A 25,884-nucleotide genomic window follows, 5' to 3' on the forward strand; every position below is an offset into this window, starting at 1 on the left:
GGGACAATAAGTGCTCAAGATAATATATAAAGGACAAATTTAAACCTACCCTCAAACATAAGGGACAATTTTGACTAAAAACTCTATAAATGGATAATGTTATCGTCCAACGAGCGCAGGATTTTACTTAAATAGACTAACAGCATAAAAATGTTATACACTAAACTATATATTTATTCGGTTACCATGTTACTTTTTAGTGTACATTTTTATGTTGCCAAACTAGATTTATCATACACAGTTATATTTTTATTTAATCATTTGATATTCAATATCCATTGGTCCAACGAATCCAGATTTAGGTTACATAGGGGAAGTGCTCCTTTTTACGAATATTCTTTCTCATGGCTCAAGCCCGAGAACTTTGGTAAAAGGCCAAGGTGATCTCATTCATCTCACCACATCTCTTGATAATTATATGCAGGCAGACATTCGATTTATGAAAAGTTTTTTTTCTTTTGTCCATTAATCAGATGAATGAACTCAATGTAATTATGAAAGAACTTGAGAGAACTCAGATATTCAATCGGCATAGCGACGAAAGGTAGGGAGAGCTCCCTGAAAATGAACCCATTCTTCAACTAAACTTAACAATATATGAAGGTCACACAGAAGAGGCAGAAATTTTAATAGCAGGAAGGAGGATGAAAATAAGGATTAATAGTATATCAAAAGATTCACAAGCACGTTTACAATGCCCTTTACACTGCAAGAAGTTCTCGGGGTAATGTACCAATATTGGCAGTTCATCAACTACTTCCTAGTTGCCATTAACATTGCACGGATTTTAGCCCGAAGATCATCTGATATCTCAGTAGATTCAGAATGCTGAGATGCGGCTCTTTGATGGGAACTAGATACATCCACCGAAGCTTCTCTGCTGACGGAACCTCCCGGACTTCCTCTTGATTGATCTGACACTTTGGTACCGATCTCACCCTCTTCCAGTTCTTCTCTTTCTTTGGTCCCCTTCTCATTCTTATTGGCCCTGCCATAGTGCTGCTTTTCATCATCTGAAGAGTTCGGGCGCTTATGCCCATGTTCAGACTCATCATCACTGAAATGCTTTGGCCTGTGTTTGAGTTTCTCTCTACTCCGGTGGGAGGTTCTATGAGATCTATGTTTCTTCTTGGAGTGCTTATAATCCTCCTCATAATCATCTTTCCTATTTTCAGGTGAAGACTGATGACTGGAATGCTTTTTCCTTCCATGCTTATGATGTCTCTCGGCATCTCTTCGCTCATCATCATCATCATCATATTCAGGGGATGAATGCCGTCTGCGGTGCTTCTTTCTTGATCGTTTATCATCTTCATCATCATCATCATCATCTTCAGGGGATGAATGCCGTCTGCGGTGCTTCTTTCTTGATCGTTTATCATCTTCATCATCATCTTCATCATATTCAGGCGATGAATGCCGCCTGCGGTGCTTCTTTCTTGATCGTTTATCTTCATCATCTTCATCCTCATATGCATTGCCACCATCTTTGTGTCTATGACGGTGTGAACGCCTCTTTTTTTTGGATCGTCTATCATCCCTTACCTCTCCACTTTCTTCCTCTTCATCTTCTCTTGAAGAGTGGTGCTTCTTCCTGGACAGCTGCTTCTCCTCCTCCTCTCCCTCTCCCTCTTCCTCTTCATCCTCCTCGTCGGGTCTATCAGATCTTGACCGGTATTTCCTTCTTGATCGCCGCTCATTCTCTTCAGCATTATGTTTTATTTCAGATTTCTCATTTTCATTGGACACATTATTAATTAATGGAGCTGCACTGCCTTCTCTCTCTAGAGCAGTCAGTTCTGACGGAGCTGCACTGCCTTCTCTCCCTAGAGCAGTCAATTCTGACGGAGCTGCACTGCCTTCTCTTTCTCTAGTAGCAGCATTAACCTCTGTGCCAGAACCTGATAAGGCAGATTCCTGCGGTTCCACTGACCCTCCATGTGAAGAATCTCTTTTCACAGGAGCTGCTCCACCTTTTAAGAGGGCCACAAACATCTTTGCCCTTCTCAGCCTCTCTGCTTTCAGCTTCTGCTCTTTGCTCAAGTGTGCTTCAGAGGAGTCTGCCTCACTCGCAGCTTCAGCAGCAGCAGACTTTGCGATTTCCTTCGCCTTTGGAATCGAAACACTATTTTTCATCCTCTGGTCAGACCTCTGACTAAATGGAGGGACATTGAGGAAACTTGAGGCTTGGCCACCCTCACTGCTGTGACCCTGACTATCACCATTCTTAGATGAGCCTGATATGATATTCAAATTGGGATTTTTAATACCTCTAGTGGCTGCGTGAAGGATAGCAGCAGCAGCAGCAGCGTCCACATTGACTCCAACCTCTTGCTCTGAAGTTCTGGTCAGGGAGTCCTGCATTTCCTTCTTGGATTTACCAATCACCATTTTAAACTTCTCTTTCTTATCAGATACATATGGCAGATCATAGCCTGCAGATCTGGAGGGAGAATCACTTTCCTTCAAAGCTCTTTTTTCTGATCCATGGACTTTTGACTGCACAACAAAGAGAAGAGCAAAAGACACAATGTTAAAGCAATTCCACACACTCCTCTCCAAAGGGAAAGTAGTATAACCAGGTTCACATGCATCAGCTACACCAATATGCCAAAATCATAGAGAAAAATACTGTCATTGGTTTTTTGTGTTAATACATTGTGAAAGAAGCAAGTACTATAAGTTCAGGAAAATAAAATAGTATGCTCAAATTCAAAATTTATACAAAAAATTTCAGCCAGGTGACTGCAGGACAACACATATATTTCCCAGACAGAGAAAGAGCTTTCACCTCTAGAGCTTTCTGGAGTATTTTTAGATAGTAAGGATGATATTGGTTGGTTGGAAGGAGAAATGGGAATCTGCCATGTTTGCTGTCCTGTTCCATAAGAGTTGACTCAAACTGCTTCCCATTCTTCAGAATGAACTCCACAATCTTATTAATCAATTTCTTCAGATCAGATGGAGGCTCCACCAAAGGTCCAGTCTTCGACACCACTCCTAGACCAGACACCTCTGCCTTTGTCTTTCTAGATGCAGCAGAAGAACCACCGTCATCTTCCTTCCGCATATTACTTCTAATTCCGCTCTTGGAAGCATTAATCAAATTATTCTTTTTCAGTGCAGCAGCCTTTTCTTTATCTTTACTAGAACGAAGTGAATTAGTAGAAACTCTCTCATCTTTTTCTTTCTCATCTTTTTCAAATTCCTTGGAACTATCAGCCCTTTCAATTGGACTGGAAACATTTAAGGCACTCAAGGTATCAAGTGTTGCACTGGTAACTTTGGATCCAGGATCATCCCCATTCGCAAGCTCCTCGTCCTCTCCGGACTCATATACAGAACCAAGCAAAGATAAAGCACCTCCACGACCATCATGTTCCTTCTGCTCATTGGAATCCTTTCCTACTTCATTTTGAGCTTTCACATCACTACCAGGTTGTAAAAGTTCAGGGTGATCAACAAGAAACCTAAAGTATGCATGAAGATCGTGGTCAGGTATTAAGAACCCAAATGTTGGATTGTCTCCCTGCTTTACCCTCAGAACAATTTCTGACTGCCCACCATGTTTGCTCACAAACAGCGCAGTCCTTGCAATTATCTGATGTACCTTTTCCGTTGGTGGCTGCAAAAAGATAGAAAGCACCAAAAGCAACAAAGAGCCCATTAAAATGTAGAATTCACAATTCTGGATAAAAAATAAGCTAGAACCTTAGATACAATCACAGCTTCAAACATACCAATCCACAAAAATGTGTGCCCATTAGTGAAATTAAAAGAGCAATATTAAGTAAATTAAGAGAAGATCCCTCTCAACTAGCAACAAATTGTCCTTATAAAGATAACTTCTTAATATTCCTAATCCCACCTGCACTGCCCCTTGGTCATGCATCAAAAGGGAATAAGGTGCCTGTGAATGGCAACCTTAGATGAAAAGAACTCCATCCCTGCTCCGAGCATCTGAAAACTTAGACATGGTGAGCCTTAGAATAACATAAGCTTTAGACAACTAGTAGCATTGGCCACATGGGGAAAACCTCGTTAGCATGTAAACACAATATCCAAGCTTTATGAAAGCAGACAAAAAACCAAATTGAAGAGCATAAGCTTACCAAGCATTGAAGTAGGCTTTCCGGCACTGGAAAGGAGGGACGAAACTCGGAGCTTTCCTGGCCCACCTCAGAACTTTTTCTGTAAGCAGAATCATCAGTATGTCCATATGAGAAGCCAACAGCACGATAAGCACCAGCATCCACCGACTTTTCGTCTTCTTCCACTTCTGAAGGAAGAAATCATTAAATCATATTAATATTGATGTATTATCCAAGACCAAGAGCATCATAACTAATGCAAAGCCACAGGAAAAAGAATCCAGACAGAACAAGATTAGGTTAAAATAATGATACTTGCACGGATAAGTAAAGATGATCTTACTCCTTGTGAGATACAGAAAATGTGTAATTAAAAGGTCCAGTAACTAAAAACACGTTGCGAAAAGAACATTTTACAGCCATTAACTAGGCAGCCAGCATGCTACATTTCCTCAATCTACCTTATTTTAAGATACGCCAGCACCAAAATATCATCTCTAGGAAGCACTGTCTGCCTATAAAAACATTTGCTAACAGCATTATTTCCATAACAATAAATCGTATTCTCAGCTGTCCCCTTGAAGTTGCAAACGAATATTATTTAAAACAGAAAGAGGCATACCATCAGAGGAAGTTTCCACAGCGACCAGAAAACCAAAGACAGGTGCAGGATGAACCCTCAACTAAACAAACAAGATTGTTTTACAATACTATTTTATGCTTCGCAATGTCAATCAGATCAGTTTACTACAGCAAACAAATCTTTTTTTTCCCCTGGGAAGTTCATGCATAGCAAATCCTATTTAGAAGCATCATATATAGCTACCGCAACAAACTATTACAGATGCAGATCCAGCATATTAAGTTTACAAATTTAGCATAAATATATGTATTGCACAAGAGAAATGAATCTAACACAGTGAGCACACAGAAGGATAATTGAAACTTATATAGCACAATAAACCACTTAACGATATTAACATCAGCTAGCGAATCATTACGTTTTATCGGATTGTTAGCTTCCTGATTATTTACGCGCAGAACACTATTCACAAAATATAATACATGAAAAAGTTATCCCCGCAATGTTAGAATTTTATATAAAAAAATTTAAATAAAATAAAATAAATAAATAAAAAGAGGAAGGAAACAAGAGTTAAGTTTACCTGGTTCATCTGAAGGCGAAGGAAGATCGAGGTAACGTTCATGATCGAGCTCGAACTGAATCGAAGCATCGACGAGATTCGAAGACGTAGAAGAGTGAGACCGCCGGCGGGAAGGTGGAGGTGCGGAGAGAAGGTGGCGGACATCGTAACGATCAATTTGGAGAGAATTCCATTCGACAAGAGCGTCGTCGGAGTTGACGAACGCCGCCATGGCGTCGTCGTCGAAGAGTAGGGCATGGCGGCCCACCACCTCTAGATCCATCGCAAACCGCCGATTTTAGCTTAATCTCTACGGTCTCGATTTTACTCTTCCCTTTCCCGATACGGTTCGAGTGAGAAACCCTAGTTGGGACCCTTTGGTGAAATTGGGAAATTAGCTGTTGATCAGGGTTGGGCCAATACCAAGATAAACTTTACTAAAGGGAGATTTGCACAAATAGGACTAGTGCCACGTTTAATTATTTGATCCATTAAGAAAAGTTTTGGCAAAATAGCCTCGTGCCAGAAATTTAAAGTAGGTTGCTGACGATTTTGCATGACTTAAATCACACACGCAAATATACGTGGTCAATTAAGTAAAAAAGAGTGAGTAGAATATTATTTTCACAAAAACTTGTGATCAGTTATCAACTAAATCAAAACAAATTTTAATTTATCAAATCAAGAACAATTTCAAGGTGATTTTTGTTTGATTAATTCTACTAACTAGAGTTACGATTAAAAGAATAACTAATTAACTAGCATACTTAACGTGAAGAATTTAATTCAATGAGTACTAATATTCCACCTTCTACTCACCCGGATATCCCTATAAGGAGGTGCGGCGGTTGGCTCTGGTGGGAACGAGAAGAGGTAGAGGCGGCATAATAAGTATTGGGAGAGGTAATCAGGCACGAGATGACATAGTTTCAGATCTCCTAGGACATTGCCCTTGATATGAAGTTGTGGAGGTCGAGCATTAAGGCTGTAGGTTATGAGGTAGTTGAGCATATTTATAATACGTATGAGTGTGAGGTTAGTCTGGTAGGATTTTATCTTAAACTGCTAGTGGTCAATGTTGTGTTCACACTACTCTTTCTTTTTCGTAGTGGCGGGTCCTATTTACCGGTTACTCTTTCTGTTTCAAATTAGATGATGTACTTTCCTTTTTCGCCTATTCTAAAATAAATGACACATTTCTAAATTTGGAAATAACTCAACTTTAAATTATTCATTGATAGCATCACTGATAAGGATAGAGTTTTGGAAGCTCCAAGAAGGCCATTTACAAGATCTTAAGCTAAAGAATTGCAGACTAAGGTTGCTGGACTTCAATGGCAAATAAAGAAGCTTCTAACTATAGAGGAAGAGCTCAAGACCAAAGGAGAAGAATTGTCTAAGTTTTACAATTATTTGGTGGCTCAAATTGAAGTCCAAGAGAAGGAAGATTGGGTCACCCAAATCAACCCTTGAAGTCCACCAAATGGGCTCAAAATGAGTTTAAAAGAGGTCCAAAAGGAGGTGTTACAAAAGGAGCTCAATTGGAGTCCAAACCAATGGCCCAAATTAGTTGTTTTAAGGCCTAAATCTGCCCCAAAGGGTCTTGGCGGCGGCCTCCACATAATTTTAATGACTTTTCTTACTCTTTAGCAACCACCCTACCTAATTGTAATGACTTTGTATGCCTTAGCAACCACCCTACCTAATTTTAAGGACTTTTATGCTTTAGTACTCCTATAAATAGGGAGTTCTTCTCATTCATAAGACACTACATTATTGATTGAGTATATCATACTTTGAGAGTTCTTTTGAACCTTTGTTACTTGTGCTTTGAGATTTATCTTTCAACATTTACTAGTTCATAGTTCAAGTAGTAAGATTACTCCTATTTTATGATATCTTTGATTCCTTTGTGGTATTTTTAGAAGGCAATTAATACTAGTTATTAATTGTTGTCTCAAGTTACTCGTAAAACGGTCAAGATTCGAATCTATTGTTTTGATTTGCTTTTTAAGTGAAGGCGTTTGATTTCTTCCATAAATCAAGACGTTGTTACTTTGATCTTGTCAAGGCTATAGAACTTGCGTTCTTGGAAGTTCTTAGAATTTTTTCATTGAATTTTCCCATATCTTTATTTTCATCTCTTTAATTCTAGTTGTTCAATTCCTTGTTGTTATTGCATTCGCATTTACTTCTTAAATTCTTACTCTAATTTGGATTCCCGACCTAGTTGTTATCAAGTGGTATCAGAGCGGTTTCTATCAAGATTTCATTCTTGATAAGTCTTGAGGTTTCTTAAATACTAAGAGCAAAAAAAAAAAGAATTAACAAAAAAAAAATGAAAAATCAGTTTATAAAAAGAAGATATAGAATTGCTTGCTCTCCAAAAACAAAGGAATCAAGAAAAGGGGATCCTCGATTTTCTTACACTTTCTAATCTAGATATTTATCCTTTTCTTTTTGTTCGTGTCTTGTTTCAATCGAGCCTAAAAGTTCTAAGATTTGGTTCCTTTTTTTTTGTCCCAAAAAAAATCTAAATTTTACTACTAAGAACTTCATACAAGTTGGGTTTAACTATAAATCTACAAAGTATTTTGTTCAAAAGTTATTCCGAGAGAAAAAAAAGAAGCTAATTTGTGTGATACAGTTTATTTTTTTTAAAGATGTCGCATACAGGTAGTGATGATGAATGAAGAGTTCTCCAAGAAGCCGAAATCAAAGCAAGAAATGATTTTACCTTGCAAGCTATGCATCAACAATTTGAAAGGTTGAATTTGCAACTCCAAGAAATGAGGGATACCATTGCTGATCAAAATGATACAATAGCTGAACTTAGGAGGAAAAATTATGTTAGGCCCCAAGCTAGGAGAAATGTACCCCATGCTCCTATTGTAAATCAAGAAAACCTTATAGATGATTTTAATGATATTGATTTTGATAAGGTGGGAAGAGATAGGAGGGGACAAAGAGGTAGAGTAGAAGATGACAATATAAGTAGTATAAAGATGAAGATGCCACCATTCAAGGGAACAAGGGACCCAGACTTGTACCTTGATTGGGAGGGAAAGGTTGAAGCCATCTTTGATTGTCACAACTACTCTGAGGGTAAGAAAGTTAAACTTGTCGTTGTTGAATTTTCTGACTATGCTGCTATTTGGTGGAAAAAGTTTACTAGGGACAGATTGCAAGAAGGACAAGCACCAGTTGCTACTTGGGCTGAGATGAAGAGGGTGATGAGGAAGAGATTCGTACCATCACACTTTCAAAGAGAACTACAACAACGTCTTCAAACATTGAAGCAAGGATCCATGTATGTGGATAAGTACTTTAAGGCTATGGATATGGCTATGATCAAAACCAATTGTACGGAGAAAGAAGAGGCTACAATGGCTAGGTTTTTAAATGGTTTAAATAAGGAAATAGCTGACGTAATAGAATTACAACAATATGTAACAATACATGAATTAGTTGATTTGTCTGTAAAGGTAGAAAATCAAAATAAAAGAAAGCAAGTTAGCTCGTGGAAAGGTTGGACAAGCACCCTGTCGAAGAAGCCATGGCCAAATCATGAGATGAGTTCTTCTAGACCTCAAGAAGACAAGGAAAAAGGTAAATTTGATAACAAAGAGGGAGGTAAAACCTTTAATCCTAAACCTTTTATACAATCTAGTTCTATTCAATGTCATAAATGTAAAGGAAGGGGACATATGATGCATGAATGTCCAAGTAGAAGAAACATCATTCTAAAAGAAGATGGAGGATATGAGAGTGAAAAAGGTGAGGGAACAGAAGAGGGAGATGTGAGTGATGAAGATGATGTAGAACTACCTAATGATGGCATGGTTGGGGTAGTTAGGAGGATTATGACTATCAATTTGGGAAACAATAGTGAAGAACAAAGAGAGAATATATTCCATACTAGGTGTGGGATAAAGGAAAAAACTTGCTCTATGATCATTGATAGTGGTAGTTGTGCTAATATGGTGAGTTCATACTTTGTGGAAAACTAGGACTTGCATACATGAAACACCCTACTCCCTATAGACTCCAATGGTTAAATGATAGTGGTGAACTAAAGGTAAACAAACAATACATGATTTCATTTAATGTTGGAAGATATGAGGATGATATTCTTTGTGACATAGTACATATGCAAGCTTGTCATATATTACTGGGTCGTTCTTGGCAGTATGACAAGAATGTTTTTCATGATGGAAGAAAGAATAGATATTCTCTTGAACTAAATGGCAGGAAATTTACTCTTGCACCTTTATCTCCTTCTCAAGTGTTTGAAGATCAAAAGAGATTAAGGGAAACAATGGGAAAACCAAGGGGAGGGATAAAAAGTGAGCTTGAGGAAAAAGAAAAGAAAGGAGGCCAAGAATTAGAAAAAAGGAGAGATGGCCGAGAGAAAGAGAGAGAGGGCAGCAATTTGAGAGAAGAGATAAAAAGGGGTTTGAATGAAAAAATAGACAGTCTTGGTGAGAGGAAAGAGGCTAAGGAAAGAAGAAAAAAAGACAGTTTCTATATAAAAGCCAAAGAGTATTTAAATTCAAGAAAAGAGGGACTGCCCATAATACTACTTACTTACAAAGAAGCTTTGATTAATTCCGAGTTGCTAACTTCTTCTTTGCCAAGTAGTATTTCTTTTCTTTTTGCAGGATTTTGAAGATGTCTTTCCAGAAGATATTCCTTATGGATTGCCACCTTTACGTGGCATTGAGTATCAAATTGATTTTGTGCCAGGATCAAAAATCCCAAATAGGCCAGCCTATAGGAGTAATCCAGAAGAGACAAAAGAACTTCAAAGGCAAGTTGAGGAGTTGCTTGAGAAAGGCTTTGTGAGAGAGAGCATGAGCCCTTGCTCTGTTCCAGTCCTATTGGTACCAAAAAAGGATGGAACTTGGAAGATGTGCGTGGATTGTAGATCAATCAACAAGATTACGGTAAAGTATCGGCACCCTATTCCTTGTCTTGATGACATGTTGGATCAATTACATGGATCCAAAATCTTTTCTAAAATTGATCTAAAAAGTGGTTATCATCATATTCGAATGAATCCTGGAGATGAATGGAAAACTACTTTTAAGATCAAATATGGACTTTATGAGTGGTTAGTTATGCCTTTCGGCTTGACTAATGCACCTAGCACTTTCATGAGATTAATGAATCATGTTTTTAAGGATTTTCATGAAAAAATTGTTATTGTGTACTTCGATGATATCTTGGTTTTTTCTAAAACTTTAGAAGAGCATGTAGAACACCTAAAACAAGTTTTTGAATTTCTTAGAAAATAATTTTTATTTGCTAATCTTAAAAAGTGTACTTTTTATATGGATCGTGTGATTTTCTTGGGTTTTGTAGTTAGTTCTAAAGGAGTTGAGGTTGATAAAGAGAAAATCAAAGCAATAAACGAATGGCCTAAACCTAAGAGTGTAACTGAAGTTAGGAGTTTTCATGGACTTGCTAGTTTTTATAGGAGGTTTGTGAGAGACTTTAGCACCATTACTTCTCTTTAACTGAAGTTATTAAAAAGGATAAGATTTTTAAATGGGAAAAGGAACAAGATGATGCTTTTAATTTGTTGAAAGAAAAGTTATGCTCTGCTCCGTTGTTACAATTGCTTGATTTTTTTAAATCTTTTGAAATTGAGTGTGATGCTTTTGGCAAATGAATAGGTGCTGTTTTGATGCAATATTCTAAACCTATTGCCTACTTTAGTGAGAAGTTGAGTGGAGCCACATTGAACTATTCCACTTATGACAAAGAGCTATATGCTTTGGTAAGGGCTTTAGCCGCATGGCAACATTACTTGTGTCCAAGAGAGTTTGTCATTAAAACTGACCAGGAATCCTTGAAATACTTGAAGAGTCAAGGTAAGCTTAGTAGAAGACATGCTAAGTGGGTTGAATTCATTGAAACTTTTCCTTATGTAATTTCTTACAAACAAGGGAAAGAGAATGTTGTTGCTGATGCACTTTCAAGAAGGCATGTCTTAGTTTCTACCCTGATTTCTAAATTGATGAGTTTTGATCAAATCAAGGAACTTTATGCTAATGATGTTGATTTTGGCAAAATTTTTGCAGATTGTAAGTTAGGTCCTTTTGAGAGGTTTAACCTCCAAGATGGGTTTCTCTTTAAGGAAAATAAGTTGTGTATCCCTAATTGCTCTTTACATGAAGTATTTGTAAGGGAAGCATATTGTGGAGGACTTATGGGACACTTTGGAGTCCCAAAGACATTAGACATACTTGCTGAAAATTTCTTTTGTCCTAGAATGAGAAAAGACGTTGAAAGAATGTGCACACAGTATTTGGAATGTAAACAAGCTAAATTTAAAGTGTTACCACGTGGTCTTTACACGCCATTACTTGTTCCTACTTCACCTTGGATTGATATTTCTATGGATTTTGTGTTAGGTCTGCCTAGAACAAGGTATTGTAAGGATAGTATATTTGTTGTGGTAGATAGGTTCTCCAAAATAGCTCATTTTATTCCTTGTTTAAAGACTAATGACGCTTCACATGTTGCTGATCTTTTTGTAAAAGAGGTTGCCAAATTGCATGTTATACCTAGAACTATTATTAGTGATAGAGATGTTAAGTTTTTGAGCCACTTTTGGCATGTATTTGGGGGAAGTTAGGCACTAAATTGTTGTTTTCTAATTCTTGTCACCCACAAACTAATGGACAAACTGAAGTAGTTAATAGAACCTTAGGAAACATGTTGAGAGCTGTTTTGAAAGGTAAATTAACTTTATGGAAAGATCACTTGCCTATGATTGAATTTGCTTACAATAGAACAATCTATTCTTCTATAGGTATGTCTCCTTTTGAGGTTGTTTATGGCTTTAATACCTTTACTCCACTTGATTTATTACCATTACCTACTAATGATATTGCTAATCTTGATGGTAGGACAAAGGATGAGATGATGAAAAAAATCCATGAGCAAACAAGGCTTGCAATTGAGAAGAAAAATAAGCAAACTTCCTTGAGAAAGAATAAGGGTCGAAAACAAGTTATTTTTAAACCTGGAGATTTAGTTTGGGTTCACTTTAGGAAGGAGAGATTTCCTTCCAAAAGGAAGTCAAAGCTGCATCCTTGAGGAGATGGCCCATTTCAAGTCATTGAAAGGATTGGAGACAATGCTTACAAGCTAGACCTTCCTGGTGAGTTTCAAGTAAGTGCTACATTCAATGTTGCTGACTTGTCTTTGTTTGATGCAGGATCGAATTCGGGGACGAATTCTTTTCAAGAAGAGGGGAATGATAGCATCACTGATAAGGATAGAGTTTTGGAAGCTCCAAGAAAACCATTTACAAGTTCTCAAGCTAAAGAATTGCAGACTAAGGTTGCTGGACTTCAATAGCAAATAAAAAAGCTTCTAACTATAGAGGAAGAGCTCAAGTCCAAAGGAGAAGAATTTTCTAAGTTTTACAATTATTTGGTGGCTCAAATTAAAGTCCAATAGATGGAAGATTGGGTCACCCAAATCAGCCCTTAAAGTCCACTAAATGGGCTCAAAATGAGCTTAAAAGAAATCCAAAAGGAGGTGTTACAAAATGAGCCCAATTGCAGTCCAAACCAATGGCCCAAACTAGTTGTTTTAAGGTCCAAATCTGCCCCAAAGGGTCTTGGCCGCCCCCACCTAATTTTAATGACTTTTCTTACTATTTAGCAACTACCTTACCTAATTGTAATGACTTTGTATGCCTTAGCAACCACCCTACCTAATTTTAAGGACTTTTATGCCTTAGTACTCCTATAAATAAGGAGTTCTTCTTATTCATAAGACACTACATTATTGATTAAGTATATCATACTTTAAGAGTTCTTTTGAACTTTTGTTACTTGTGCTTTGAGATTTATCTTTCAACCGTTACTAGTTCATAGTTCAAGGTAGTAAGATTACTTCTCTTTTATGATATCTTTGATTCCTTTGTGGTATTCTTAGAAGGCGATTAATACTAGTTATTAATTATTGTATCAAGTTGCTCGTAAAGCGGTCAAGATCCGAATCTATTATTTTGATTTGCTTTTTAAGTGAAGGCTTTGATTTCTTCCATAAATCAAGATATTGTTACTTTGATCTTGTCAAGGCTATAGAACTTGCGTTCTTGGAAGTTCTTGGAATTCTTTCCTTGAATTTTTCCCATATCCTTTATTTTCATCTCTTTAATTCTAGTTATTGAATTCCTTGTTGTTATTGTTTCCTCATTTACTTCTCAAATTCTTACTCTAATTTAGATTCCCGACCTAGTTGTTATCATTCATTTTACCCAAATTTTACCCTTAATGAGAACCTTTTTATAATCACACAAATATCATGGCCCCACAAAGCTTTTACCCCTTAAGCTTTTAAGACCATAAATTTCAAAAGTCTTCTTTTTTTCCTTAAATTCCGTACCGAGTCAATCTACCACATCTAAATTGAAACAGAGGGAGTATTATTTTTGCTTTTCATCTATTTCCTGGTTCTTATGATATTGTTATATTTCTATGATATATTGTCTTTTTTTGTCTTTTTGAGCCGATGATCTATCGGATATAACCTCTCTACTCTATCGGGTAGGGGTAAGGTCTGCGCACACACTATCCTCCCCAGATCCCGCGTGTAGACTTTTACTGAATCGTCATTGTTATTGTTGTTGTTATTGTTGAGAACTAATATTCCAAGGTCATTGTTGGACAATGATATTGTTTGAATTCTTCAATCAACTTGCCTTATAAATTTATCTGGGTTATTAACCTGGAAGGATAATAGTACTCCTAGAAAATTGACAACTTGTACTCGCCTATTCAATTTATTATAAACATTATATTCATACGAGGTTAGACATAAAAAAGGCATTAATAATTTCTTGCATAATTGGCTAAGCAGGGCAAATAGGTATATTTCTATATGTATTCGCAAATTAGTTCCCAATGACTAGGTTCAAGATCACGCTCAATTCAAATCCTATTGCAATCAAGAATAACCTCTTTCAAGTTCAATTCAAGATTTATGTATAATATTTCATTGTTAGTTAGGCAGTAAAATAATTAAACCCAGTATATGAATAAACAACCTATGATAAATTAAATTGTCAAATCAATATCAGAATATCAACATCCATATAAAATCATAACCCAAAATAAATAAGTTTGGCGACGCATAGTCACGATACCAATCTGAATTAATTTCCCATAATATATAAAAATCAATAAAAAAAGGGAAAAAGAAGAACTCAAGATTAATTTTACACTTTCCAAATTCAGTGATGGCTTTTCTCTACTTCCAAGTGTGTTCGATGACCTAAAGGAAACGTTTATCCTTTATATATTACGTACAAGAGTCGTGGCCAAAGTTTTCATTTTCCTTTTCGAGTAGCTTTAGGAATTCATGCTAAGTGGGATGTTTCACGCCCGCTTCAGCTTGAAATTCCCAACATCGGATGCTAGGGTGGATGCTTAGCATCCACTCTCTATTCCTCCAACTTTGTTGCGCTCCAGGTGCGGATCTAAGCCGGAGGCTTTCTTGAGGCTTCACTACTAAGACTGCCTCAAATGGCATTGCTTGCTAGGTTGGATACAACGCATGCAACCTCTTCTTATATAGATGGAGCATCTTTTCTTCATATTTTTTGCAATCCAAACATTCTAATCATTACACACAACTTATTAGTCGAAAAAATAATAATTAATGTATGTTGGACATTTTTAACACCAAATAGCACCTAAAGCGGTTAAAATATTGGTAAAAGTAACATTAAAATATTTAGAAATATGCCCAACATTAATCCTGATGATCACCATAACATGATGTGTATAAATATGGTGATCACCAAGATTTTGCCAGAATTCTAACTGATCGACATGATTTTTTGGCTGAAAATTCACGTGATCGTCAAGATTTCTGGCCTAAATCCTAGTGAGCACCATAACTGGATCAATAGAGATTTGCCCACATATTTTTGCTTCATAATTGATTTAAATCAACTCTGAATTTGATATACAAACTTTTAATACAATCTCGTCAATTTTTATTTGTTAAACTCAACTTAAACCTACAAAACCTATATTGTCTTCTTTAATAATTTTTTTACAAGCTCAACAAAACCCAATAATGATATTTTTATTTTTATTTTTTTCAACCAAACAAATTCAAATCATTAAGAATAGACAATATAAGCTAAACAGAATATTAATCACTCAATTACAACCATAAATAAGTAATGAATCTTTAGTTTTCTAGAATACATTTTATTAATAAATTTTCATGTATAAAAGCAATAACTATCATTATAACGATATACTTGTAAGCATTTAAATTTTATTGGATTTAAATTCAATAAAATTATTTGGACTATATGTTAAATATATTAGTTTGAATAAATATTATGGGCTAATATAATTGAATTGATTATATAAATCCAATATTTATGGATTAAATAAATAAGTCTTAATCCATTGGGCTAGCCCATTTAATGGACTAAAAGTGATGAGCCCACTTCATTAAGTCCAAGATGCCATCTTCCTAGAGGCCCAATTTGGTGCCACGTGTCAAATGACGTGGCGTGCCAAGTCAAGCTGAAGAGCCAATAGGACCATGCCACGTGTCAAAATGACAAGGCATGTCCAGTCATACTAAAAGGGCAATGAAATTGTGCCACGTGTGCAAGTGACATATTCTGGCCAATCAAATGCAGCCATGTCACACTTCTATTTGATTGGTCGGAAAGAGTTTGTTCTTATCACAACTCTTCCCTTCCACAACTATGAATAGGGGTCTTTATAACTCAGAAAAGAGACCAGAAGTTATAACAAGAAGCAAGAAAGAGCTCGTAGATCAAACGCTGCAAATTCCTCCACAAGTTTCAGGCTTCAAGTTCAAGTTCAAGAAATCAAGTGCAAGTTCAAGAACGAAGAACAAATCAAGGTCAAGTTCAAGCAATCAAGTTCAAACTCAAGAACAAGATCATCGTTCGAGGCAACAAATACATATTCAAGATCAAGCTCAAAGGCCCTTGAATTTATTTACTATTGAAAAGTAGAATCAGGGAATTCATAGAGATTGTAACACTCAAATATTCGAAATAAAATACTACGATTGTTGCGATATTTTTCGGTCTTGATTTTATTTTCTCGACGAAATTTATTATCTACAAATTCTGGCACGCCCAGTGGGACAATCTCTACCTCTCATCTCAACTTTTCATTCACCAAATACCAAGAACATTGAAATGGCTTCAAAGAAAATCAACTCCGGTTCAACTTCCACCAAGGCTGCTAACTCCAAGTTCTATGTTGATGTGGAAAACATCCTCAATGTTACCTTTGGAAGCTTCAGACCAGTTATGAGGAGCAAAGCAACCTCTTTAGGTCAACAAGCACCCCAAGTGTCGTCCGCGTCAACCCTTGTTTTCGGATCTTCATCCTCAAAAGGAGCAAGATCTTCCACAAACGCATTTGAAGGAGAAAGTGATGTTGCTGAAAAGATCAAGAATACTCTTGCTCTACTTGACCTCTCCGGATCCAAGCACTCTGCTATAAAGGAAAATGATGATACTTCAAGTGATGGATCCTCCCCACTTACACCACATAGCGTAAGCCGATCAAGGATCAATATGTGTGAAAATCCATGCTACTCTCCGTCGTCCACGACAATCATGCAAGCTATGGTGACAAATACTTCATACGTAGAGGAGCAGTTAGCAAACTTGACGGAAGCAATCACTGGCTTGACCAAATGCATGCAAAATTAAGAGGCTAGAATTGATAATCTAACAGACAGGGTGAGAATCTTGATGGAAGAAGAATCCACCCATGCACCCGGAAAGCTCCCAGAAGTTTTAGAGAGTGACTCTCCTCCAAGACAAGCAGCATCCACTAAGGCTATCCCTGTCTCATCTAAAGGGATGATTCTAATCGATCAACTGAAGGAGTTCATCGAAGGAACCATTAAGAACAAATATAAAATTGCTACCAAATCTTCCCTTACATATGCAAAGTCGTACACTACAAGGGTCGATATGTTGAAGATGCCTGCTGGCTATCAACCTTCGAAGTTTCAATAGTTTGATGGTAAAGGTAACCCAAAGCAACATGTTGCGCACTTCTTGGAGACATGCAACAATGTTGGGACTTATGGAGATTACCTCATCAAGCAGTTTGTCCGCTCGCTAAAAGGAAATGCTTTTGACTAGTACACGGACCTCGAGGCTGGATCTATCGACAACTGGGATCAACTAGAGCAAGAGTTTCTCAATCGCTTTTATAGTACGAGACGTACTGTGAGTATGATAGAACTTACAAATACTCGTCAACGAAAGGGGGAACCAGTTATCGACTTTATCAATCGATGGAAGAATTCAAGCCTCAACTGCAAAGACAGGCTTAGTGAAGCTTTGGGCATAGAGATATACATCCAAGGCATGCATTGGGGATTGCGCTACATCTTGCAAGGTATCAAGCCTGGCACGTTTGAAGAACTTGCAACTCGTGCCCATGACATGGAATTGAGCATGGCCTCCGCTGGAAATGAAAGGCTGCCCATCTATGAACCTCGCAAAGCGAATGACAAGCAAGAAGTCAGGAAGTGGGGCAAGTTCGTACCCAAGTCTGAAAGCAAAGAGGCTATGAATGTCAATACGTCACTTGTGAAGTTCACGACGAAGGAGAGCAAGAAGTAGAGTATGAAATCCACTTCGTTTCAAGATAAGCCAAGTGGGAAGCTGACTTTAAAAGAAATGCAAGAGAAAGAGTACCCATTCCTGGATTCTGATATGCCAGCCATTTTCGAAGAACTCCTCGAGTTAAATCTCATCGAGCTTCCGGAGATGAAGCGACCAAATGAAGCTGGGAAAACAAATGACCCAAACTACTACAAATATCACCGACTTGTAAGCCACCCTCTAGAGAAGTGCTTTGTCTTCAAGGATAAAGTCATGGACTTGGCTCGCGAAAAGAAGATCGTGCTTGAAGAAGAGAAAGCAAGCGCAAACCAAGTCTCTATCACCTTTGGCTCATTCAGTCCAGATGAATTATATGATTTTAAAGAAAGTAAAAATGAAGAATTACTAGAGAGAGACAAAGCTGAAGTCAACCAACCTGATGATGATGAAGGTTGAACTTTGGTGACTCGTCGTAGGCGCCACAAAAGAAGCCCACAAAAAGAATCAGTGGAACAACCAACAAGGAAGATGATGGTAAAAAGACCAATAAAAAGAATCAAGTTAGGCATTTGAAGAAAGCAAAAGTGGAGATGCACCACCCTCAAAAGCCATGAAATCCAGTGACCTTGGAAGAGTTTTTACCAAATTGGTTCCGCACGAAGATTTTCCATGATGGCATTGATGCCTCTTGTTGCCAATGCTGACAAAGGAGAAGAAAAGAGTGATGACCTACCATTGGCACCATCTTCGGAAAAGCCCATCGAGTCCACTCCTCAAGAAGTTAATGCTTGTGAGGAAAAGGCCATGTTCACAAATGACGATCTTTTGCTAGGTGACACTCCTCATAATCGTCCATTGTACCTAGTTGGTTATATGCGCGATGAAAGGGTAAATCGAATTTTGGTTAATGGAGGATCCTCAGTGAACATTTTATCAATCCATACAGTGAAAGAACTTGGTATTCCCATGAACAAACTCTCAGAAAGTCGTGTGATGATCCAAGGAATCAACCAAGAGGGGCAAAGAGCCATAGGCGCGATCAGGCTGGGAATCACTATTGAAGAAATGCAATCAAGTGCATGGCTGCATGTGATCAACGCGAAAACTTCATATAATATTTTGCTTGGGAGGCCTTGGATACATGAGAATAAAGTTGTTCCATCTACCTACTATCAATGTTTAAAATACTACGAGGGTGACGTTGAGAAGACGGTAGTTGCTGATGATGAGCCATTCACCGAGGCTGAGTCACACTTTGCCGATGCAAAGTTCTACTTGAAGAACCGCAGTGTGAAGGAGCTGAAAGTTGATGATGGTACGAAAAGTAAGAATGACAAACCCATAACTAAAAGAGCTGCTGTGACTATTGGTAAAGCCAAAACTATTACTGAGGAGATACCCGCCAACGTGAATAAATCTCATAAATGGGGTATTGTATCTCATGGAAAGAAAGTAAGTCCCGCGCTCCAATATGTCCCTACAAGGAAGAAAGACGAGGGCGGATCACATAATCTCCAAAGCAAGACGCTAAGGGAGTTAACTCTTCCGATAAAACGAATTGAGGCAGTAAAATTGTCCTCAAAGCCGCTTGGAGGGTTTGTAGCCCAAAATCGTTTGCAGAATGTGGCACTCCCTACAAAGCGAACAGATGAAGGTTTCGATCCTAACGCTTACAAGCTATTTGCAAAAGTTGGATACAATCCCAATGAGCCGTCAAATTTAGGGAAGCTCCCATCAGAAGATGCAACGAGGCAACCACATGAAGGTCTGGGATATAAGCAACCGTCACTAGTGCGCATCCCAATAAGAAGGGCGAGTAGCAATTATATTAGTTTAGAAGACGAATCTGCCGCTTCTAACAGGCCTTCTGTCTTTGATCGGCTTGGAAAATCAACTGTGAGAAATTCTGTATTTGAGAGATTGGGTCCATTAAAGAAGGGGAATAAGTTCCAGATAAATCATCGAAATACAAGAACACCCGCTTCACCCAAAATTCAGGAGATCTCTAAGGATTTCCAAAGTTTGGTTCCTTCCAGAATGAGGCGACAAACAAAACTGGTGGTTTCATGTGAAGAAGTACTGAAGGTAAAGCCATATACTGTGGTCTAAACTAAGGAACGTGACGAAGATGAAGAAAGTGTAGGTTCTTCGTATCATGTCACTGTACAAGGCGAGAATGGTGTTTCATCTTCGATGAAAGATAATACGGAATCGGAGGATGTTTCACCGTGTTATCACATATCCTTCAATGATGGGGACCCTCAAGAAGATGAAGATGCGAAAGATGCTCCACCTGAACTTGAAGAAGAAGTGAAGACGACAGTTGATGCCTTAAAAGAAGTTAACCTTGGCACCGATGAGGAACCAAGACCCACATACCTAAGTGCTTTACTAGAATCTGATGAAGAGAGCACTTATATTGAGTTACTCAAAGAATTCAGGGATGTCTTTGCTTGGAGTTACAAAGAGATGTCTGGCTTGGACCCGAAAGTAGCAGTCCATCACCTTGCAGTCAAAAATGGTGTTCGCCCTATTAAACAAGCTTAAAGGCGTTTTAGGCCGAGCTTGGTTCCCCTGATTGAAATTGAAGTTAACAAACTCATTGAAGCTGGATTTATTTAGGAAGTTAAATACCCAACATGGGTTTCAAGTATTGTCCCTATAAGGAAGAAGAATGGCCAGATTCGAGTATGTGTTGACTTCAGGGACCTCAATAATGCATGTCCCAAAGATGAATTCCCGCTTCATATTTTAGAGCTGATAATCGATGCTACTACTGGTTACGAGGCGATGTCTTTCATGGACGGTTCGTCGCGCTATAACCAAATTTGCATGGCACCAAAAGATGAAGAGCTTACTGCGTTTCGCACCCCTAAGGGTATTTATTGCTACAAGGTAATGCCTTTTGGCTTGAAGAATGCTGGTGCTACTTACCAAAGGGCTATGCAGAATATTTTCGACGATCTTCTCCACAAGAATGTTGAATGCTATGTTGACGACTTGGTGGTGAAATCAAGAGAGAAGGGCGACCATATGAAAGACTTGATGATGGTATTTGAATTGCTCCGGAGGTACCAACTTAGGATTAATCCGTTGAAATGTGCCTTTGGAGTTACTTCCGGAAAGTTCCTTGGTTTCATTGTCCGACATCGAGGTATCGAAATTGATCAAGCCAAAGTGGATGCCATTTTGAAAATGCCTGGGCCTCGAGATATCCATGAATTGAAAAGTCTGCAAGGAAAGCTAGCATACCTTAGAAGTTTCATATCAAACCTGGCTGGGAGGTGCCAACCATTTAGTCACCTCATGAAGAAAGGCGTTCCTTTCAAGTGGGATCAAGCTTGTAGCAATGCCTTCGAAAGTATCAAAACCTACTTGATGAAGCCTCCAGTTTTAGCAGCTCCTATACCAGGAAAGCCATTGATACTATACATTGCGGCGCAGGAAAGGTCTGTTGGAGCATTATTGGCCCAAGAAAATAGTGAGGGGAAAGAAAACTCTCTTTACTACTTGAGCAGGATGATGACACCTAACGAGTTGAACTATTCGCCAATTGAAAAGTTGTGTTTGGCGCTAGTCTTCTCAATTCAAAAGTTGAAGCACTACTTTCAAGCTCATGTTGTCCGTCTTGTTTCTAAAGCAAATCCCATCAAGTTCATGATGTCAAAACCTGTTCTTAGTGATCGACTAGCGAGATGGTACCTCCAATTTCAACAGTTCAAGATTTTGTACATCCCTCAAAAGGGTGTAAAAGGACAAGCATTGGCAGACTTCTTGGCAGATCATCCGATACCTGATGACTAGGAGCTAACTGATGAACTACCTGATGAGGACGCAATGGTCGTTGAAGTTCAACCTCCATGGAAGATGTACTTTGATGGTGCTGCGCATCGTGGGGGAGGGGCTGGCATAGTATTTGTCACTCCTCAAGGTGAAGTCTTGCCCTACTCCTTCACCTTGACACAACTCTGTTCCAACGATGTTGTTGAATATCAAGCATTAATACTTGGGCTTGAAATGGCCGTTGATATGAAGCAATTGCAATTGCAAGTCTTTGGTGACTCCCAATTAGTGGTCAATCAGCTTTTGGGTAGTTACGAGGTCAAGAAGCCTGAACTACGCCCATATCATGATTACGCAAAAAAGTTGATGGGGTGGCTTAGCGATGTGATTATTCAGTATGTACCAAGGAAAGAAAATAAGAAGGTTGATGTTTTAGCTGCTCTAGCTTCATCATTAGCCCTGCCTGACCAAGCGCAAGTTACTGTCTGCCAAAAATGGGTAGTACCGCCGCCAAATGAGGTCGAAGGTGAAGATAACGAACTCAAGCATCTTGTTGTTGTTTCTGAAGTTGAGAAAGAAGAATGGCGACAACCCATTATCGACTACTTATGCTATGGGATACTTCCAGAAAATCCGAGGAGAAGGACTAAAATCCGTCGCCGTGCACCTTGCTTCCTTTACTATAAGGATACTCTATACAGAAGGTCGTTCGAGGGAGTACTCTTGCGATGCCTAGAAGAAGAAGAAGCTCTCCAAGCTTTACAAAAGGCACATTCTGGGGTATGTGGGTCACACCAGTCCGGACCAAAGCTCCACTTCCATATAAAAAGGATGGGATATTATTGGCCAACGATGGTAAAAGATTGCTTGGACTACGCTCGAAGATGCAAGGCTTGTCAATTCCATGCGAATTTTATTCATCAACCTCCTAAAGTGTTGCACCCGACTATTGCATCCTGTCTATTTGACGCTTGGGGATTGGATGTTGTTAGACCACTGCCAAAGTCCTCTGGTGGGCACCTATACATCTTGGCTGCAACTGACTACTTCTCAAAATGGGCTGAAGTTATTGCTCTTAAGGAAGTAAAAAAGGAAAATGTTGCAAGTTTCATCCGAGTAAACATTATTTATCGCTTTGGCATTCCTCGTTACATAATAACGGATAATGGAAAGCCATTCGATAATAGGTTGATGGCTATGATTTGTGATCTCTTTGGCTTCAAGCAACGTAACTCTCCGATGTACAATGCTGCCGCCAATGGTCTAGCTGAGGCATTCAACAAGACTCTATGCAACTTGTTAAAGAAAGTTGTCTCCAAATCCAAACGAGATTGAAATGACCGTATGGAAGAAGCTCTATGGGCATATAGGACGACTCATCGTACGCCAACACATGCGACTCCTTATTCACTCGTTTATGGAGTCGAAGCCGTCTTGCCACTTGAGCGTCAAATACCTTCGTTACGACTGGCTATTCAAGAAGGGATCACTGATGAAAAAAATGCTCGACTTCAATTACTAGAGTTGGAAGCTCTTGATGAAAAGAGATTGGAAGCACAACAAAGTCTTGAATGTTATCAAGCTCGATTGTCTTGCGCCTTCAATAAAAGAGTTCGTCTGAGATCCTTTCAAGTAGGAGATCAAGTCCTTGCCATATGAAGACCCATAATTACTTCCCATAAACCTGTAGGGAAGTTTACTTCAAAATGGGATGGGCTATATGTCGTACAAAAAGCTTATTCAAGTGGGGCTTACAAGCTGGTTGATGTAGATGGTATGAGAATCGGCTCTATCAACGACAAGTTTTTAAAGAAGTATTATCCATGAAGTTGCAAGTCATAATGCTCCTCGACATACGAGCCTAAATTGCAAGTCATGATGCTCCTTGACGCATGAGCCTAAACTGCATGTTGCCATACTCATGGCCCGCAAGAGTATAAATTGTGTACGATCCAAAAAAAAAATCCGCTAGGTTGAAAATCTCGAAAGAGGCGGCCTAGGCAAAAGTTAGGACGTAATAAAAAAAATCTACCCAGTCTGAACTACGGTATGACTTGATCCTCTTCACCGAGGTACGTAGGCAGCTTGGAGTTTCATTCTAAGTTCAGTCGCATAAGTTCAAAAGATACATATTGCCATAATTGTTGTTCGAGTGAAGTATGGAGGAATGCAAAATCAAGCTGAAATGCCATTCTCCTATTGAACTTTGATCTCATTTGATTTAAAGGGGGCAACCCTCCTTGGTAAATTGATATCTTCAATGGGCCGATTTTAGAAAGATGTCAAGTATTTGCATTGAAGTACAGAGATTCTCTATGTCTTCAGGTTCGCCAAACCTTCAAGTTGTTGGTGTCCAAGTCCTCCCTCTGCCTAAAAAAAGGGGGGGAAGAGAAGCGAGGCGTCAAAAGGAAACACAAGTATAAGGAAATGATTGCTTGGTGCAACGTTTCAAATTCAGTGAGATTTGAACCCCAAGATATTTGTGAGAATATGGCTCTTAAATTTTGATTTATGGCAAGTAAGACGTCTTCCGATCTCGAGGCTTCCATATCAAGATACAAAATATTTGGTAAAGTCGCACAAATATGAAATTGTCGGTGTATCAGAATTTAGTGTTGACTTCAAAATATTATATGAATGTATCCGTAAGGCATTAAATCTTGAATTTTGGATATGTTATATATTTGGAAGTTAAGTTTCCACTAGATCAAACGATTCATGATTTCGACGTTCCTACTTCAAGATACAAAACTTTTGGCGACGTCGCGCAAATCTGAAATTTTCAACGTGGTGGAACCTAAAGTTGATTTCAAAATATTATCTGGGAAGATTGTGAAGTTATTTGATTGAGAATTTTAGATATGTTCTATATTTTGAAGTCTAATTTCAAGAAATCAAACGGTTCGTAATTTCAACGTTCCTACACCAAGATATAATTTTTTTAGTAAGACTGCGCAAATCTGTAATTTTCAATATGGTGGGATCTAAAGTTGGTTCCAAAATATTATCTAGGGCAATTCTGAAGGTTTTTGATTCTAAGTATTGGATATATTTTAGATATTGAAGTCATCAAACGGTTCATTATTTGGATTCTCCCACGACAAGATATGAATCTTTTGTTATAAGCGCGTAAAACTAAAAATTATGCGACTAAGATAAAAGTCGGACAATGTAAAGCAAAAGAGAAGCTGAAATATTTTAAGCCCTTGAAGTCTCCAAGTTGAAGTCTTCAAGTCCGTCGGTATTCAAGTTGAAGTCCTCAGGTTGAAATCTTCAACTCCGTCGGTCTTCAAGTTGAAGTCTTCAAATTCGCCGATCTTCAAGTTGAATATTTAGGCCCTCCAATTCTCAAAGTTGAAGTCTTCAAGTTCGTCGATCTTCAAGTTTCAGTCTTCAAATTCGCCGATCTTAAAGTTGAATTGTTTGAGCCCTCCAAATCTTCGAGTTGAAGTCTGCAAAGTCCGCCAAATCTTCAAAGTTCTCCAAGTGTTCAAGTCGATGTCGTCTTCAAGTTGAAGCTTTATAACTTTCCAATCTTAAGGTGGACATATAAGTCCCTTTGCACCTTAAGTTGGCCTCTTCGTGGGTTTGTACTTAAGAGGAACTATAACTTTTCAATCTTAAGGTGGACATATGAGCCCCTTTGCACCTTAAGTTGGTCTCTTCGTGGGTTTGTCCTTAAAAAGAACTATAACTTTCCAATCTTAAGGTAGACATATGAGTCCCTTTTCACCTTAAATGGGCCTCACCGATAGTCCGGTCGTTTTGAGAGTAATCTCTCTGATAGTCGGGTCATTTTGAGAGTAATCTCTCCAATAGTCGGGCCGTTTTGAGAGTAATCTCTCCAAGAATCGGTCCATATTAAGAGTAATCTCTCCAAGAATCGGGCCATTTTGAGAGTCATCTCTCCAAGAATTGGGCCACATTGAGAGTAATCTCTCCAAGAATCGGGCCATTTTGAGAGTAATCTATCCAAGAATCGGGCCATTTTGAGAGTCATCTCTCTAAGAATTGGGCCACATTGAGAGTAATCTCTCCAAGAATCGGGACATTTTGAGAGTCATCTCTCCAAGAATTGGGCCACATTGAGAGTAATCTCTCCAAGAATCGGGCCATTTTGAGAGTAATCTCTCCGGTAGTTGGGTCATGAAAGTAATCCCTCCGATATTTGGGCAGGGATGAGTACCCATCCCCTCACACCCCAAGATTA

General features: G+C 38.5%; 1 protein-coding gene across 2 annotated transcripts; it reads right to left on the reverse strand.

Moving 5' to 3' along the window:
• Positions 1-640: 640 nt before the first annotated feature.
• LOC104214506 (uncharacterized) lies at positions 641-5,643 on the reverse strand. 2 transcript variants are annotated; one of them, XM_070152915.1, is made up of 5 exons: positions 5,258-5,591; positions 4,113-4,279; positions 3,869-3,960; positions 2,792-3,625; positions 641-2,499 (listed from the first exon to the last, which is right to left on the reverse strand). In XM_070152915.1, exons 3-5 carry the CDS (start codon positions 3,890-3,892, stop codon positions 754-756), a joined length of 2,604 nt encoding a protein of 867 aa, XP_070009016.1. In that variant the 5' UTR covers positions 3,893-3,960; positions 4,113-4,279; positions 5,258-5,591; the 3' UTR covers positions 641-753. The 2 variants fall into 2 exon arrangements, with proteins under 2 accessions (XP_070009016.1, XP_009762485.1); XM_009764183.2 differs by lacking the exon at positions 3,869-3,960 and having other exon boundaries at positions 5,258-5,643.
• Positions 5,644-25,884: the final 20,241 nt, after the last annotated feature.

Source organism: Nicotiana sylvestris, chromosome 8 (genome assembly GCF_000393655.2).
Source record: "Nicotiana sylvestris chromosome 8, ASM39365v2, whole genome shotgun sequence".
NCBI lineage: Eukaryota > Viridiplantae > Streptophyta > Magnoliopsida > Solanales > Solanaceae > Nicotiana > Nicotiana sylvestris.

Coding starts and splice junctions, on each gene's coding strand:
- LOC104214506 (XM_009764183.2), bottom strand. CDS start 5,519: ATGGATCTAGAGGTGGTGGGCCGCCATGCCCTACTCTTCGACGACGAC. Junction 3,626..4,112: donor AAAGCCTACTTCAATGCTTG/GTAAGCTTATGC, acceptor ATCTTTTTGCAG/CCACCAACGGAAAAGGTACA. Junction 2,500..2,791: donor TACTCCAGAAAGCTCTAGAG/GTGAAAGCTCTT, acceptor TTTGTTGTGCAG/TCAAAAGTCCATGGATCAGA.